General features: G+C 37.1%; 1 protein-coding gene across 8 annotated transcripts in view; it reads right to left on the bottom strand.

Moving 5' to 3' along the window:
• DNAJB4 (DnaJ heat shock protein family (Hsp40) member B4) overlaps positions 1-19,094 on the bottom strand; it is a 32,780-nt gene that overhangs the window by 10,411 nt on the left and 3,275 nt on the right. For 2 of the 8 annotated variants that reach the window (XM_053592386.1, XM_053592388.1), the window contains exon 2: positions 1,939-2,180. The exons of 1 other annotated variant lie outside the window; for it this stretch is intronic. In XM_053592386.1, coding sequence (XP_053448361.1) covers positions 1,939-2,149 — 211 coding nt within the window. In that variant the 5' untranslated portion in view covers positions 2,150-2,180. Of the gene's footprint in view, positions 1-1,938; positions 2,557-7,592; positions 7,610-18,302; positions 18,384-19,094 lie in introns of those variants that run through there. 5 more of the 8 variants (XM_053592391.1, XM_053592390.1, XM_053592387.1 and 2 more) reach the window with 4 other exon arrangements.

The following is a 19,094-nucleotide window of genomic DNA, read 5'->3' as shown; positions in this document are numbered from 1 at the left end:
AGAACAAAAAAAGATCCAGGGTATACAGGTGATCATGATTTAGTTTTTTAAAAAATGCTCTGCTAATTAGTAAAAACCAAATAAGAAAAATCACTCAAGAGGAGCACTATTCAGAGGTCATGTTAAATCAAGAAAAATGTATCATATAGGTGACTTTGAAATTCTTTTTTTTTTTTTTCTGTGGTTTTTTTTTTTTTGGCTGGGGCTGGGTTTGAACCCACCAGTTGGACCGGTGCCCAACTCCTTGAGCCACAGGCGCCGCCCAGGTGACTTTGAAATTCTGAAGACAAATATCCTTAATAAATCCTGAAACCAATGGCTTAGCCACAAATTTGAGTATCGGTATGATGTGGCCAATTATCTTAGATTTAATTTAAAGCAGGGAACATCTACTTTTTCATAAGAATTTATAGTATTCTTCCATGTTGTGGATTTCTTTTCAAAATTACAAAGTCAGTCTTCTTTCAGAACAGTACTATATTATTGGTAGTATTTCAGAGTCCTGCTTAGCTTTTTCGATAAGCCAAATTAGGCCATTTTGATAGTACGGCCAGAGGGAACAAGCAGTATCTAATTGGTCGTTATTTGCCTTTTTCAATATGTACTTGTAAGAACCTGATACTGTAGGTCCTCACCACACCGAAACTAGCAGCATAAACTTCAATTTTTGGCAACTCACAGACCAAAAACAAAACAAAACAAAATACCCTCTATATATAATCAGCATGCTTGTCTATATTTCATTTGGTTAATTCAAAACAAACAGTCATTGCTTGACTGTATCTTAAAGATACATCTCTAAATAGAAAAGTTTGATGTTAAATGCCAGAAAGGAAGCAAAAAAGTTTTCATAGCTATAATGATTTAAAAGGCAACATTTCAGGAGAAAAACTAATAATAAAGTAACAATTTTAAGGTTGAAAATCCCAGAACCTGTGATTTTTTTAACAAAAGTTTTCTTTTAAAGTTTTTTTGGTTATTAATTAGTAATTCAAAAGTCTTACTTTACAGCCACATTTATCATAATTGACAAACCTGACTCACAATCCACAATGATAAAAGAATAATCTTAAATTACCCCCCATTTACTGTGTTCATTAGTTTCTGATCTCACAATGCAAGAAACAAAAGTGCAGCAGGGAGAAAAAGGGAAGTTGTCATGCTTTCCGCACCAAGACGGCAAAATTTCAAAAGAAATAATGTTACTTAAAAGTAAGTCAATAATTATTCTAACTAGGTGGCCATTTTAGGTCAAAAATCCTATTTCTGAGATCTCATTTTCTTGGCACAAAATTTTGGTTTACAATTAAGCTAAAAACTTGTTCTGGTATTTTATGACATCAGGAAAATTCTTTCCTCTCCAGGCAGAATGCCAAAACAACTAGAAGCTAAATGCCTGTGCCTTCTGCTTCTGAAAGAGACAACTCTGTCTCGACCATCTAAACTACCTTTGCTATAAGAAAGGCAAAAAAACTTCCTTTTGTTTTTGTGACTAAAATATAAACTTCCAGAATCTCAACTGTCAAGCTTAAGATTTTAAATAACTGAAGACTATTGGTTCTGGCAAGAAATTCATAAAAAACAAAACAGGTTGCATAAGACTTTTGACACAGTCATTAATGAGTATAGGAATTTAAGGTTTCTTTTAAAATATATTATACAACATTAATATCCTAAGTCTAATGGTAAAATAGGGAAACTACAAAACGCTAAATTTTTTTAAAAAGGCAAACAAGGACATTTCATTCATAGCTATGCAATGTTCATTCATATGATCAGGAATGAAATCTTGTTTGTATCCATTATTTGCCTTTCTACTTTTGATATGTTTGAGGATCCAATTTAAGCATAACCAGAAAGTTGAAAGAAGAAGAAAAAAAAAAAAAAAGATCAGGAGAGAGAGCCAAAGAGATAGAAAGATACACGCAAAATACTTACCTTCCTCCCCAAACTGGTCATATATTTCTCTCTTTTTAGGATCACTCAATACTTCATAAGCTTCTGCGACCTCTTTAAATTTTTCCTCTGCCTGAGGAGATTTGTTCTTGTCCGGATGAAATTTGAGGGCTTGTTTTCGGTAAGCCTTTTTAATATCTTCATCTGAAGCTCCTTTTTCAATTCCCAAAATGTGATAATAGTCTTTCCCCATTTCGAATTTCTTGAAATGAACTTAGATTTCCCTTTGTAAAAGAAAACAGCGTCCCTAGTCTTAGCAATACACCAATTCTAAGAAAAATAAACCAAGCTGGGTATTTTAAAAGTTAAAGCAAATCAGCTATTCGGCTAGCTGTCTTAAAGCAGTGAGCAGACAGCGTCTCTGTATTTAATTCCTTCCCAAACAGCTCACTTACAGATAAATATACACTACACAGGTGACGGCCTCCTTCTAGATCCTCCCATTCTCACTACGTGTCTCTGTACTTTCTAGAACAGCAAATGCTACACAGGACGTCACTTTCCCAGCTGCCTCTAGTCAAAGAACCGAGCTGAATTTTCTCCTCCTCCACAATTAACTATTCCTTTTCCTCTGGCTCTACTGTTTTTATTTCCTAGTTAAGAGGCCCAGTGGATTAACAAACCAGTATTTCAACACAAAATGTCATAACTACATGTTTATTTACTCCATTCTAGATGAAAAAGCAATAAAAATAATTATAGCTATTAAGCATCCTATGTTCAAAGAAGTTAAAGTTATTATACAAATGAAAGTACCCTTGGATTTAATTTCAAGTTATTCATCTGTAAAATATACAATACTAAATAAAATGTGGGTTATTTAAATGAAAAATTTTAAATCATTTATGTCATTTTCAAAATTCAAAATGGGACTACTAATCAGAAATGCCAGGAAGTCAATATAACATTGTAAAAACGATATCTATCACAAAATTCAAAAGCAATATGTTAAAATAAGGACTTAAATATGATTTTAGCTAATTATTTTAGCTAGCTGTTTTGTAGTATACAAGAGTTAACAGTTTTAGCAAACCAATATATAGTATTTATCTGTGAAAGCTTACTATCTGAATTTAGTTACTTAACTAAAACAGAATGGGACCCCTATTCCTAGGATCACTATTTAAGAATTTGGGGGCTGCAGGAAAGCTAGTAGAAAAGTATCAGGTTTCAGACAGTTCATATTCTTGTTCTTTATAAGACTTTAACTAGATCAACTTAAACTCTGGATATGCTATTTAAGGGGCGGTAATATGAGAAAAATTTTTTTCTTTTACAAACACATTCCCCTAATTATATGTATATATTCATTACCAAAGATTTTTGAAAACATGGGGATAAAACAACAAAAATTTTCTTATCATTCTATTTTAGGTAATCCCTATTAAATGTTAGTGCATTTATTTCTAATCCTTTATTCTGTGAATATTTATGGTTATTTCCTTAGTTCTATAATTTTTTTATTAACAAAATTTTGATTATAGTATTTATATGCCCTTTTGATGCCTGCTTTTTTTTTTTTTTTTTTTTTGTAGAGACAGAGTCTCACTTTATGGCCCTCGGTAGAGTGCCGTGGCATCACACAGCTCACAGCAACCTCCAGCTCCTGGGCTTAAGCGATTCTCTTGCCTCAGCCTCCCGAGTAGCTGGGACTACAGGCCCCCGCCACAATGCCCGGCTAGATGCCTGCTTTTTTTTATATAATATGCACTGGATATTTAGGAGGCATTTTCAATTGCATCTAACTCATCTTTTATCTCCTATACAGTTTCCTCATCTTTTCAGAAATATTCCCATCCTAATATTGAAAAGATGGATTATTAAGAAAACAACAAAAGAATTGCACACATCTTATTGTGAAATACTACATTAACTTACGAGTCTATAAATTAAAAAAAAATCTTTATGGGGAAAATAGAATGTACATATATGTTTAGAATATAATGAAAGGTGATGATCATGTGTTAACCTTTACAGAAATGAGAACACCTACTCTGTATGCCAAACAATGATGACTCGGCAATTCTTAGGAAGGTTCATCTTGGTGCACCTTGACAGCTGTGATTTCCTACTCCTCAAAATGCTCTACTTTTTTAACACATTGACATTAGACATTTATAGCATCTATCTAGCCTACCTACAGTTACAGAGGTTTTCCAGCTATTTAGAAATTTCTTTCAGTACCACCAAGGAATACTCAATGTCAAAAGATACTTTCAAATCCAAAAAAACTTACTGAAAAATGCTAATATTGAAAGTCAACTTAAGGCCTTACTTTTGAAAAGTACATTGCCAAGTTGGAATCCAGTACAAGGATCAGCATCAAGTACAGTAAAAAAAAATAAATATCATCCATTATAAAATTAATTTTTAAGGGAGTTCCTTTAAATATTCATTACTCAAAGAACACTGACATTACTATCTATAAAAAACCTGAAATTGTTCTGGTAGGTAATTTTGGGAGAAAAAAAGAGATACTTTTCTGCTGCAGTCATTTGCAGAGAGCTAGAAGTATTATCAGAATTTGACATATTAAATGATTTTAAAACCTGAAGACTAGGTCTTTCACATTTGTGAGAAATGGCTTTATATATTAACTGATGGAAAGAATCTGGCTCTCTAGACATCAAGAAGGGTAAAAAAGGATTTGTACATTTCTTTAAATATCACACACACACAAAAGAATCACAGTAGTGAAGTTGAAAGGCATGAATTCACCTCAACTTGGACATTTCAGCTTAATAAGAAAGCAAATATAATTTTGATTAATACTATTAGATAATAAAACAATCTGGCTAGGTTTGGCTTTGTAAAGCATTGTAAATAATTTGAAACAATTATTAAAAGCCATTAAATACTATTTTAAAAGCTCTGTAAATACTGTACTCGTTCGGCAGCACATAAACTAAAAGCTCTGTAAATACCACACCTGGAAATTTATCCTCAGAAAATAATTCAAAGACAAATTATTACATATACAAATATAATCATTCAAAATAGACAAAATAGGGTAATGGATCAATACAATCGTCATTAAAAGCACATAGTGCTTTAGCGACATTTTACTTTTACGTTCACTTTTTCAGACTGAGATGTCTCCTCTACTGTTTAGGGGCTGAACATCCATTATATGTGTATGATCAATTTACATGAAATTTTGGTCATCCGAGTTTGTGTCACATGAATGTGGGGATTTTTTTGTGGAGGAGGATAGTCATCCCTGCAAATAATTATCATGACAAAAATAGGAAGAGTTATATTAAAGGAAGGGAACTGGCAGCCTTTAGGGTAGAACAGAAAAGAACTGTGATCAAAGTTTATCTTAAAAAATGTGTTTCTGTAAGCTTTTCTAATTCTACACGAAATCAGCACATTGTCCCCCATAAATTCATTAATGTTTACATGATCCGTTTATGATTTAATAAAAAAAATGTGTTTCTAATAGTAAAAATAAAAATGCTACATTCAAAGGAGTAGGGCACCAGCCCCACATACTGGAGGTGGTGGGTTCAAACCTGGCTCCGGCCAAAAACTGCAAAAAAAAAAAAAAAAAAAGTCTCTTTAAAATATTATTTAGAAATCATATATATCTCTGCTTATTTGATGTTACAGGTTATAGATAATATATGACAGAAGGTTTAAAGAGAACAAAAAAGAACTTGGGTTAGGAATTTACATATTTTTTCCTTAAATTAAAATTAAATATAAATTTTTTTTTTTTATTTTTTTGTAGAGACAGAGTTTCACTTTATCGCCCTCGTTAGAGTGCCGTGGCGTCACACAGCTCACAGCAACCTCCAACTCCTGGGCCTAGGTGATTCTCCTGCCTCAGCCTCCCGAGTAGCTGGGACTACAGGCGCCTGCCACAACGCCCGGCTATTTTTTTTTTGTTGTTGCAGTTTGGCCGGGGCCGGGTTTGAACCTGCCACCCTCGGTATATGGGGCTGGCGCCCTGCTCACTGAGCCACAGGCGCCGCCCAAATATAAATATTTTTATATTTATAAAAATATAAATATTTTTTTTTTTTTTGGCCGGGGCTGGGCTTGAACCCGCCACCTCCGGCATATGGGACCGCCGCCCTACACGTTGAGCCACAGGCGCCGCCCTAAAAATATAAATATTTTTTTAACAAAAGTATATTGGTGTTTGCATCTTGAAAGTTTTACTTTACTACCCAATATTTGTGCAATTATTCCACGAAACCACAATTTCATTCCCTTCGTTAAAAGAAAATTGTAAAGTTATTCCTCCTCTTCCAAATATTTACAGTTTATAAGGGTAAGTCCTCATGCTGGGATAGGGTGATTCATCTCTAACCAATGGTGACTTACAATGTATTTTTAAAAAATGATTTTAATTGTTCCGACCACATCAGAAAACATAAATGTGTGTATTACTTTGTTTATGAAAGTTAGCAGCAACAAAGTTTTTGGGCTTAATAATACATTTGGGTGAAATGTGTCACTCTATAATATTGGGGAGACACAGAATAAAGTAAAATTTCTACTGGAATTTACATTGTTTTTTAACAACTTTAATCAAGCTTCCTTATTTGGAACATTATGCTTTAATAACATAGATAAGTTAGTTTCACAGAGGTATGAATCCCTTATCTTACGCTCACAGTTTAAGAAAATATGTGTATATAACAAGAATGGGAACTAAAGACAACATTTTAACCGAAAAAAAAAAAAAAAAATCCAAAAACAAACCTGAAAGTATAACATAGTCATTCAACTGATGGCATCTTCATCTTCTACTTTGGCTTTATCCATACATAAGTCATCTTTTTCCAACTTACTAATAATGTCTCAGTTTATAAAACATTAGTACAGAAGAGGTCAAGATGCTTTGAAGAGCCTCAGAAAAAAATTCTATAATTTAGATCATTGCGTAAATGCTTGAGGACTAACGACTTCTAATACTTTACCAATGCACCCGATGAAAACTTCCTTGCCTATATATACATATATATATATATATATATATTTTTTTTTTTTTTTTTTTTTTGCAGTTTTGGCCAGCCAGGCTTGAACCTGCCACCCCCGGTATATGAGCAGGCATCCTACTGCTTGAGCCACAGGTGCCACCCCAATATTTAATTCTTACGTAGATTACATTTAGTCCTGAAATTTCTCATGATTCATATTAGAAAATTATGACTTCCATCCCCCAATACTTCACATCCAAGAATAAGCAAATAAACTGAGGCTTTTTAATACCCTGTTAATATTGCTTTAAATAACTGAATATATAACCTCAAATAAATGTAGCAGTGATTATAAAACTACCAAGCTAACACCCCAGGAATAGTGGTTTAAAGCACAGATTTTGGAGCCAGACTGCCTGGATTAGAATCCTGGTAACCTTGTAGCTTTGGACTTAACACTTCTCTATGCCTCAGTTTCCTAATCTGTCAAATGTGGTTAATGTTCACACCAACTTTGTAGGGTTGTAGTGAGGATTAAGTGAGATCATTGTGTGGTACACTTAAATGTGACTGGCACATTGTGACAACTATGGAAGTGTTAGTTACTCTTTTGAGGGTGATGATCTCATTATATAAATGCACTAAAACATTTTCTAGAAAAAAATTACTATATGTATAACAAAATGTTTTTGTTTACAAGCATACCTATACACAACTTTCCAGCTAAGAGGCTCTTTCTCTATATTTCAGTTGATATTTGCTATTTATTCATCTTGATTCTGTTAAAATTTAAATTCACTGGCCCCGGCCAAAAACTGCAAAAAAATAATAACAATAATAATAAATAATTAAAATCATTCATTGTATTTCAATTCCAATATTTATATTCTTTTTTTTTCTTTTTTTAGAGATGGAGTCTCAGTCTGTCACCCTCGGTAGAGTGCCATCACGTCACAGCTCACAGCAGCCTCTAGCTCCTGGGCTAGGGCGATTCTCTCATCTCAGCCTTCTAAGAGTAGCTGGGACTACAAGCGCCCACCACAATGCCTGGCTATTTTTTTGTTGCAGTTTGGCCAGGGCTGAGTTCCAACCCGCCACTCGGGGTATATAGTGCTGGCGCCCTACTCACTGAGTCACAGGCACCGCTCAATTTCTCTGAATTCTTAATTCACATAGGTTATTGTGAGAATCAGATAACACATGTGAAAACTATAAAATTTATGTTATGACATACACATATAAATTATTTTCATTATTTTAAATTATATAAACTATTTTCCTACTACTTGGAAGTCTACTGACAGTCTCCTTTACTCAGGAAGTTTCACTTGACATAAAGCTTAAGTAACTACCAGATTCATCCCCAAAGGACTCAAGCATCCTTCAAAATCATGCCCCTTGCCAAGTTCTCTTTTCAGACCGGTATCTCTGAATTTTAGTCTCTTTTTTCACAGTGCTAAAAAAAAAAAACACAAAAAACCCCAAAACCAAAAAAATATTCTACTATGCCTTCCCCATACTAATAACATTTATAGTTTTGATTCTAAAACACCATATGCTTTCTCGCGTGATCATTTTTTTTTTTTTTGAGACAGAGTCTCACTTGTCGCCCTTGGTAGAGTGCCGTGGCATCACAGCTCACAGCAACCTCCAACTCTTGGGTTTAAGCGATTCTCTTGCCTCAGTCTCCCAAGTAGCTGGGACCACAGGTGCCCACCACAAAGCCTAGCTATTATTTTTGTTGCCATTGTTTTTTTTTTTTTTTATTAAATCATAGCTGTGTACATTAATGCGATCATGGGGCACCATGCACTGGTTTTATAGACCATTTGACACGTTCATCACACTGGTTAACATAGCATTCCTGGCATTTTCTTAGTTATTGTGTTAAGACATTTATATTCTACATTTACTAAGTTTCACATGTACCCTTGTAAGATGCACGGCAGGTGTAATCCCACCAATCACCCTCCCTCTGCCCACCTCACCCCTCCCTCCCCTTCCACTACCCCTTCCCCATATTCTTAGGTTATAACTGGGTTGTAGCTTTCATATGAAAGCTATAAATTAGTTTCATAGTAGGGCTGAGTACATTGGATCCTTTTTCTTCCATTCTTGAGATACTTTACTAAGAATATGTTCCAGCTCCATCCATGTAAACATGAAAGAGGTGAAGTCTCCATCTTTCTTTAAGGCTGCATAATATTCCATGGTGTACATATACCACAATTTATTAATCCATTCGTGGATCAATGGGCACTTGGGCTTTTTCCTGATTCGCCATTCAATCCTATAATTCCTCTACTAGGTATATACCCAGAAGACCAAAAATCACATTATAACAAAGATATTTGTACCAGAATGTTTATTGCAGCCATTGTTTTCTTAACTGACCTGGGCTGAGTTCAAACCTGCCAGCTTTGGTTGGTGTATGTGGCCAGCTCCCTACCCACAGTGCGACAGGCACCACCCTCTCACATACAATCTTTATACATGCATACACATCTAATACTCAAGATGGGATTTCAAAGAAATTTTCTATAGCTACAATCTAAATAATAAGCCACGATATTCTTAACAATAACTAGACACTGTCCCAATATTAACATAAAATTAAGGAGTAGTAAGCTGTGCCTGTTTTAATATTTGAGCTGATTTTTAGGTATTATCTAAATAATTACGTAAAATTTAACTATTGACCATTTAATAAAGGGCTACATCTTACCTCTACATGTTATATAATACTTTCCTAAAAAAACTTCAAACAGTAAGAGGCATCATTGCCACAATTTCTTTACAGCAAATGCTTGATCATTAAGTTTGGAATTCAAAACCCTAAATTTTCATAACTGTGGAAAGGCCTGACTTTGAGCATAATAGTTACAATACATATAAATTTTATAATGGTTACAAATGCAATTTTATTTTTAGGGGGAAAAGATTTTAAAGAACTTCACTTCTTATCCTATCTAGGTTTTAAGATTAAACCCCATCTATTTGAAATTAAATTGACTTAGATATCCTACTTTTCCCACTCATACCTGTAAATGTCTTTCTTTAGGCAATTATAGCAGTTTTGACTAATTATATTTAGAATTATAATGCTGGTATAAATGCTAGTAACTGCCCATTTTATAGTACTGATAGGTACTATACAAACTGTTTTAAAAGATGGCTATCATGGTAATGTACATCTCATATGAATAAAGCATCTCAATCACCTGGTGAGTATTTCCTGAGTACTTGTTACGTGTCACACAGTTTCAGATGCTATCACCTAGACAGATGACATCCTTGTTCTCATTCAACTCATATTCCAGTGGGAGAAAACAATAACCAAGTTAATAAAGAAATGGGGTAATTTCAGTAAGTTTACGAGCTTTAAAGAAAATAATGTTACTGAGCTGGAGCTTGATGGAGAGGGGCTATATACTTTAGTCAGACTGATCAGGGAAGGCCTCCCTGTTCAGTTCTGTCCTAAAAATTATACCAAAAGTTTGATAAAAAGGTAGGTAGTTATCTTGGCTAGAAGAAAAAGAGTAATTCTGGACATCATATTTTTTGTTCTGTCACCCAGGCAGGATAACAGTACAGTGGCAGGATCACAGATCACTGTAACTTTGAACTCCTAGCCTCAAACAACCCTCCTTCTTCAGCTTCCTGCTCAGCTGGAGTAAACAGAAGTGAGCCACTGCACCTGGCCCTGGATATCACAATTTTAAAGAGATACAGGCTGATTATAAGCTTTCAGACAAGCAAATGGGCACACCTGGGGGGAATAAAGTCTTAACTGGTGAACTCTAAATTAGAGTTCATCTTTACTTATAAAATAATATTCCATTTTTTATCTACCTAAATATGAGGAGTTTTTGGAAATAATACTTTACATTTAGAGTAGGAAGAGCTTTACACACGTTCACTGAACATACTTTTTTTTTTACATATACTTTCTTTTTTTTTTTTGTAGAGACAGAGTCTCACTGTACCGCCCTCGGGTAGAGTGCCGTGGCGTCACACGGCTCACAGCAACCTCTAACTCCTGGGCTTAAGCGATTCTCTTGCCTCAGCCTCCCAAGCAGCTGGGACTACAGGCGCCCGCCACAACGCCCGGCTATTTTTTTGTTGCAGTTTGGCTGGGGCTGGGTTTGAACCCGCCACCCTCAGCATATGGGGCCAGCGCCCTACTCACTGAGCCACAGGCGCCGCCCTACATATACTTTCTTAATGTTAAAGGTAAAAGGAACACTAGGAAATGAGGAATTTATGTGATTTTCATTTTCCTCTGTTCTTTTGTTGTTGTCATTGTCAGCAGGTCCCAGCCGGGTTTGAACCCACCAGCCCCAGTACGTGTGGCCGGCACCCTAACCACTTAGCTATGGGTGCTGAGCCCATTTTCCTCTTTTCTAATGTTTCCCTTTTATGTGGCCAGAGAAGGCATCTTAACTGGCTAGTCAAAAGGAAGGCAGGAATCAGTGCCAAAGTGAAATCAGTAGCTCCTAAGAGTAAGATGACAAATAATACAGAGAAAAAAAATGTCTGTAGCACAAGAGGTGAGGCAGGAGAGGATATGCTCCTATTTCGCTATTAGGCTCTTACCCAAGACTGCAACAAACTCGTTATCCAGCAAGTTTGTTTAGTTCTCCAATTGTTTACGATTCTAAAATGATTTCTTGTCACTTACGACTATGTATTTTGCATCCATGAAGGCATAATAATTAAACCCCTGCTGTTGCAGAGACTTAACTATGATTCAAAGACTTTAATAACAGCTACTGAATATAAATAAGATTAGAACATTTATAAAATAAGCCCCCAGGCTAGCCAGACATGGGGGCTTGTATCTGTGATCTCAGCTACTTGGGAGGCTGAGGGAAGAGAATCACTTAAGTCCAAGAGTTTGAGGTTGCTGTGAGCTGTGATGCCACAGCACTCTACCAAAGGCAAGATAGTGAGACTATGTCTCAAAAAAAAAAAAAAAAAAGTTGAGAAACGCAGCTAAATTATCATACCTCTGTATTGTCTGGCTCAGCATGTAACGAATGCATCATTTCTAGCCATAAAGAACTTTAGCTGGGTGGCACCTATAGCTCAGTGAGTAGGGCGCCGGCCCCATATACCAAGGGTAGCAAGTTAGAACCCAGCCCTGGCCAAACTGCAACAAAAAATAGCCGGGTGTTGGGTGGCGCCTGTGGCTCAGTCGGTAAGGCGCCGGCCCCGTATACCTAGGGTGGCGGGTTCAAACTCGGCCCTGGCCAAACTGCAACCAAAAAATAGCTGGGCGTTGTGGCAGGCGCCTGTAGTCCCAGCTACTCGGGAGGCTGAGGCAAGAGAATCGCCTAAGCCCAGGAGTTGGGAGGTTGCTGTGAGCTGTGTGAGGCCACGGCACTTTACCGAGGGCCATAAAGTGAGACTCTGTCTCTACAAAAAAAAAAAAAAAAAAATAGCTGGGTGTTGTGGCGGGCACCCGTAGTCCCAGCTACTCAAGAGATCTGAGGCAACAGAATCGCCTAAGCCCAAGAGCTGGAGGTTGCTGTGAGCTGTGATGTCACATCACTCTACCGAGGGCAACAAAGTGAGACTCTGTCTCTTAAAAAAAAAAAAAGAACTTTAGCTATTTCTCCAAATCAAATTTCCTTTGAATCAGTTGATTCTGATTTACCATGGTTATATTCTATAATACATTTGCCACAGTTAATGTTCTAAAAAATCCCTACAGTGAAGAGTCAGCAACTACTGAATCATCACCCCTAACAGAAATATGTTAGGTTCCTGGCAGACTCTGGTCACATATTTATGAACCGATCTATACACAACCTCTTTTATGTGTATTTATCTAGATAAAGGCATCTCATTTAGTAGGTACTGACTCACTGAATTGAACTGATGGCTAACAGCACTGTAACTCATGCCTGACTGAAGCTTATCTGACATGTGTATGTTCTTTAAAGGGCACATCATGGCCTTCTCATGCTCAGGAAGACTAGTCAGCACCTCAGCACTAAGCTTGGCAGCCACTCCAGCAAAGCTACTGATAAAAAGCAAAAAATGCCAAAATCTTGGCACTAAAAAGATCATGAAAAGGAGACTTTTTACACTGTAAGGTTGAACAAGTCAGTGTTCAGTTACTTCTTATCATTCAAGGTTTTTGCCACTCTGCACATGCACATGTCTGCAAATGACCTCAAAAGCATGAGGATTGATGTGGGGGTTACAAATAAATTGCAGTGAGTAGGCAAAATTACAAATATAAAATTGGTGAAAAACGAGAATCGACTATATAATGATGTGCCCTTACTGCAAATCTTCTAAATTAACTACAGTCAGTTAAAAAATTGGTTTTGATCTTCTATAGTATTTTGTTAAAAAACAAAAACAAAAAAATTATTTTTGAGCAACAGCAAGTGCACAGGCACCAAAGATATTGCCTTTGAGGTGCTATTTGTGTTGTATATACAAGTGGGGTCTGTGTGTGTGGGGTTACACTACCTTCTTTCCCACTCCAAGAGCTCTTCACCTAGCTTACGTCTGCTTTTAGATTCAGCCTCTAGTTGAGCTCCTGTGAACCCCAGCTTAGGTTAGGTTCCCCTGACCTGGAGGTCTCACACTTTCCCTCTACCTCCACTCTGTTACATATCACCCTGCATAATTACCTCTTTGCTTACCCACTGGATTATCAACTCCCTGAGGCATCCTGTTTTATTCTCTTATTATTTCTACAAGTCATTTATAAAATATTGCTGTTCAATAAACTTTTACTGAATGAATAAGTTAAAGAGATGAGTAATTACTAGGACCTAAAGTAAGATGACTATAATAAAAAGAAACAAATTGGTAAATTTAAGTAATAAGAAATATAATCTGTACAATATGCCAACCAGCTGGATGTGAGGATTAGGAAAGATTTCAGATTGCCCATTTCTGGACTCCTAAAGGTGTGTACAGTTCCTACTAATTCAAGTATAGAATATAAAGTACATTTGAAGGGAAAGGTAAGTTCCACATGACTATAACCCTATTAATAACACCTTCTTCTATGCTACTTTAATAGTTTGTAAATTTTATTGCTTAAAACAGCATTCCTAATTACTACCATGTTGTAATAACTTGTTTCTCTGGCCAACTTCCCCAACAAAAATGTAAAATAATGTAGGGCAAGGGTTACTTAAATTTTGACTCCCCCAAACCTAGCATGATATTCAATAACACTGAATGTGGATGAAGATCACAGATATCCAGGAGACAGATATTGAAACTTAGAAAAGAAATCTTAGCTGAAGGTAAAGATTTTAAAATGGACCCTGGCCAGGCCCCATGGCTCACACCTATAATACTAGTACTCTGGGAGGGCAAAATGGGTAGATTGTCTGAGCTCACAGATTCAAGACCTTGTCTCTCAAAAAATAGCTGGGTGCTGTGGTGGGTACCTGTAGTCCTAGCTACTCGGAAGGCTGAGGCAAGAGAATCGCTTGAGCCCAAGAGTTTGAGGTTGCTGTCAGCTGTGACACCCAGGCACTCTACCAAAAGCAACAAAGTGAGACTCTGTCTCAAAACAAAGAAGAAAGGACCCTAACACAAGTGGTATTTTATAGTGTGGAGTAAATAATTTCTGAACTTTGGGATTACCAGCATTTGAGAGGGCACATCAATCAAGAGGAGACAATGAAAACACTGAGAAGGAACCATCAGAGATCATGCAGGTGAAAATAGGGCAGACCCTGTCAATTATCTACCAAATAGCCATTTGTATCTTCTTTCTGGCTAACAGATATCTAAATTCTTCCAAGAATAATGAACTCAAGGACAGTAGGAGCTACCTCCAGTCCTTGGAGAAACTGCTCACAGTTTGAGCAAATCACAGTAACCACTCTCCTTTTATTAGTGATTGGGGGAAGGCCAGACATGTGACATGGTAAGAGACATAAAACAAATAAATGCTCTGGGGACTTTCTGCCCTATAAAGAGATACGTACCCAGGAAAAATCCTGGCACTGCCTTCCCAGTCTCAGATAATGAAAACTTGATGCTTGCTATTTTATAATCCTGGAGGTAGACATCTGTGACAACAGTGAGAATGGCAGAATACAAAGATAGTGATTTCAGCAAACACTATTCTAAAAACACATAAAACTTCACTTAATCCCTCACAAGAATTTTGTGAAGGTGTAACTGTGAGCAATAAAAGCAAATACCAGAATGCAGTGAAGTGAACATTAAGAGGGAAATGAAAACGGAATAGTAAATTTAAATATTTCAAAAAAGCTAACTGGAGGACAGGAGATAAAAGTGAAATAAGGAAAGGATAAAAGAAGCTTCAAAAAAGTCCAAAGAGGAAAGCAACAATATAAAAAAAGATGATGGCTTTACTGTGAGTCTGAAAAACATAGGAAAAAAAAGATATGAGAAACAGAAACCAAGAGAAACATCCATTGCTCAGTAGTTGATAGTAAAGTCGGGTATTGGGTAAGAATGGTGATAGTCTGGCATAGCAATTATGGACAATAGGGAAGAAGCTTATCAGAGACAAGTAAAGAATTATTAAATCCCACCAAGGATCCCACTTGAAACCAGAAACCATGATGAATGGACATTCAATTCATCCACTTCTTCACAAGTATTTTATTAAAACCTTTCACCTTTCCAAGTGCTGGGAATACAGTGTGAACAAAAATCCCTGTTTCATGCTCCTTACATGCTAGTAGTAGCAGCTGTGGGGAAAGTAAAAAGAAAAATTTTTTAAAATACCATAAGGTATGTTACATGGCAATAGAAGCTAAGAAAAATAAAGTAGAAAAGGGGATTAAAATTTAAATGGGGTTAGGGCTGGGCACGGTGGCTCACGCCTGTAATCTCAGCACTCTGGGAGGCTGCGGCGGGTGGACTGCCTGAACACACAGGTTCAAGACCAGCCTGAGCCACAGTGAGACCTCGTTTCTAAAAATAGCTGGATGGGTGGCGCCTGTGGCTCAGTGAGTAGGGTGCAGGTCCCATATATCGACAGTGGTGGGTTCAAACCCGGCCCTGACCCAACTGCAACAAAAAATAGCCAGGCATTGTGGCGGGCACCTATAGTCCCAGCTACTTGGGAGGCTGAGGCAAGAGAATTGCCTAAGCCCAAGAGCTAGAGGTTGCTGTGAACTATGATAGCACAGCGCTCTACCAAGGATGACAAAGTGAGACTCTGTCTCTAAAAAAAATAAAAAATAAATAAACAAAAATTGGGCGGCGCCTGTGGCTCAAAGGAGTAGGGTGCCAGCCCCATATGCCGGAGGTGGTGGGTTCAAACCCAGCCCTGGCCAAAAACTGCAAAAACAAAAATAAATCAAAATAAAAAATAAAAATGGCTGGACGTTGTGGCAGGCCCTGTAGTCCCAGCTACTCAGGAGGCTAAGGCAAGATAATCACTTCAGGTCAAGAGTTTGAGGTTGCTGTGAGCTGTGACGCCAGAGCACTTTACTGAGAGCAATGAAACTCTATCTTAAAAAAAAAATTTTTTTTTTTTGAGATGGGATGGCAAGAAATAACTTTGCAGAGAAAATGACATTTGCCCTATGTCCCAAAGGGGGGAAACCTAGGTATGTATGTGGTAAAAATATCAGGTAAAGGAAAATATCAAACACACACACAAAAGCCTGGAAGTGAAGAACTTCAAAGTGGCTAGTATAGCTAAGTCAGAATGATGGGATGGTAATGGAGTTGAAAGTCAGAGGAATGGTAATTGAAATAAAGAGCCTTACTGCCCACTAAAGACTCTGACTTGTATTCTGAGGGAAGTGAGAAGACATTGGAGAGTTTTATGCAGAATGACAGGGTCACTTTGGTTTCTAAGTTAAGATTAGAGTAAGATGTGGGCAAGAGCAGAAGACCAGTCAGACTGCCTTACAGTAACTCAGACAGTGTAGACCATCAGGTAGCAGTGGAAGTGCTACGCAGTCAATTTCTGATCTATTTTAAAGGTACAGTCAACAGAATTTCCTGGTGAATCAGACACAGGAGGTGAGAAAAATCTATAAAGACACCAAGGTTTTTCAGCTTCAGCAAACTGAGCACAGAATTGCTATTTATTAAAATAGAAGGTAAGAGAAAGTGAAGAATACTGGACATATTAAGTTTGAGATTCACGGAAATTGTAGCAGACAGTTGAATGAATCTAGTATTCAAAGAAGTGGTCTAGACAGAAGATAATTTGGGAGTAGTGTAGAGCTGGTCTAGTGTGCCAAAAAAGGATCTTAGCTGTGCTGCAAAAACTTTTAAAGAGCATTAATTAAATTATTTTTCAAAGAAGTTCAAAGCTCAGTAAAGTATATTCCTTTTTTCACTCTTTTCTTCTGATCAACATAATTTAAGTGTGACAGGTAAGTTTAACTACAGGGTCAAGTGTGCCAGGAGATAAAAAGGTTGAAAAAACTGGCCTAGAGGAACAGATGGAATACAATGGCATATATGCTAAACTGACAAGAGGTCTCCTGAGAGATTATCAGAGGTGAAGATTTTCATTCTTTAAATAAAAAGAACAAAGCTAGATGCAGGCTGTGGTCATGGGTAGGGAGGGTATTGCATTTTGAGTGGTCAAGGATTAACACAGCATTTACTAACATTTACTATATGGCACTTATTATTTTACACACCGAGATAAAGCAGTGACTAAAACAGCTAAGCTGCCCACCCTGTGGAGTTCACACTCCGTGCAAAGAATAGACAAAAAATAAGTAAACTAGAACTTTTGTGTGTAGAGTTTTGGGCCAGCACAGAGGCACTCAGTGGTATATCTAATCTGAGATGAAGTTTCCCAGTAGTGGCCCATCCAGCAACCTGAGGCTTTTACTCAGGGTTACAAACAGAACACAAGACTCATTGACTAGCATGTATGAGATTATTTCAAATAGTTTAACATACACTAGGAAATAAATGTTTAACGAATGTTGTGATTATTCAGCTTTCCCCATTCTGACTCTTCAATGTATTATTAAAAAAAAACTATGACTATTATTTATTAGACTGGTGCAAATAATTGTCTGAAAACAAATACGGAGTCTTCGCAAAGTAATTCATGGTTTCATTCAGTATTGACTCACAGTTCGAGCCCGGCCCCGGTCAGCTAGACAACAGTGACAACTGCCAACAAGGAATGGCTGGGCCTTGTGGTGGGCACTTGTAGTTCCAGCTACTTGGGAGGCTGAGGCAAGAGAATCGCTTAAGTCCAAGAGTTTGAGGTTGCGGTGAGCTATGATGCCAGAGCACTCTACTGAGCAACAAAGGACTCGTCTCAAAAAAAAAAAAGAAAATCACTGGCTACAGTTTGCTTACAATTTAGTTGCTTTTCCAGGATCCTGAGTTTTACCAACACTAAGATTCGAACCTAGTTGTTCAATGCAAAAAATTTACAGAAGTGGAGTACATGGATTATCCTTTCCTTACCATGAAATCCCAGAAGATGAATTATTATTCCAATTTCCATTTGCATAGTACTTTATGATTTCTGAAGAGCACAGATACGTCGAGGATGACAAGGCAGGTCATGGTTATTATGCAGATGACAAATCTGAGATACAAACTAAGTAACTTGTCCAAGGTCAAAAAACCAACTAAAATATAGGGGTAGATTTTTTATTTTTGCAATACCCATTTATTCAACAAATATCTAGAGTGTCAATGCTCTGTGCTGGTTAATGGTGGAGACAAACAAGGTCCTGTTCACCAGGCATTTACATTTTACTGGGAGACAAAATTTTAAAAAAGTAAACATGGCCAGACACGTGGCTCATACCTGTAATCCCAGCACTTGGAGGGCAAGGAGGGTGGATTGCCTGAGCTCACAGGTTCAAGACCAGCCTGAGCCAGAGTGAGACCCCATCTTTAAAAAATAGTTGGGCCTTGTGGCTGGCGCCCATAGTCCCAGCTACTTGGGAGGCTGAGGCAAAAGAACTGCTTAAGCCCAAGAGTTTAAGGTTGCTGTGAACTATGATGCTACAGCACTCTACTAAGGGTGACCAAGTTAGACTCTGTCTCAAAACAACAAAAAGTAAACATACAGAACAGAGATAATTTTAAATAAATGCTATAAAGAGAACATGGTAATGGGATAGTGGGTGCAGAATGATATAACCAGAGTTATCAAGAATGGTCTAAGGAGGTAGCATCTGAAGTGAGTCCTGAAGAAGGACAAATTCCACATATTTCAAGGCCTTTACAAGCATACCAGAGGCAAAA

This window comes from Nycticebus coucang, chromosome 5 (assembly GCF_027406575.1).
Source record: "Nycticebus coucang isolate mNycCou1 chromosome 5, mNycCou1.pri, whole genome shotgun sequence".
NCBI classification, from domain to species: domain Eukaryota; kingdom Metazoa; phylum Chordata; class Mammalia; order Primates; family Lorisidae; genus Nycticebus; species Nycticebus coucang.
Note: the sequence above shows the minus strand (reverse complement) of the source record. Positions and strands in the feature narration are given on the sequence as shown.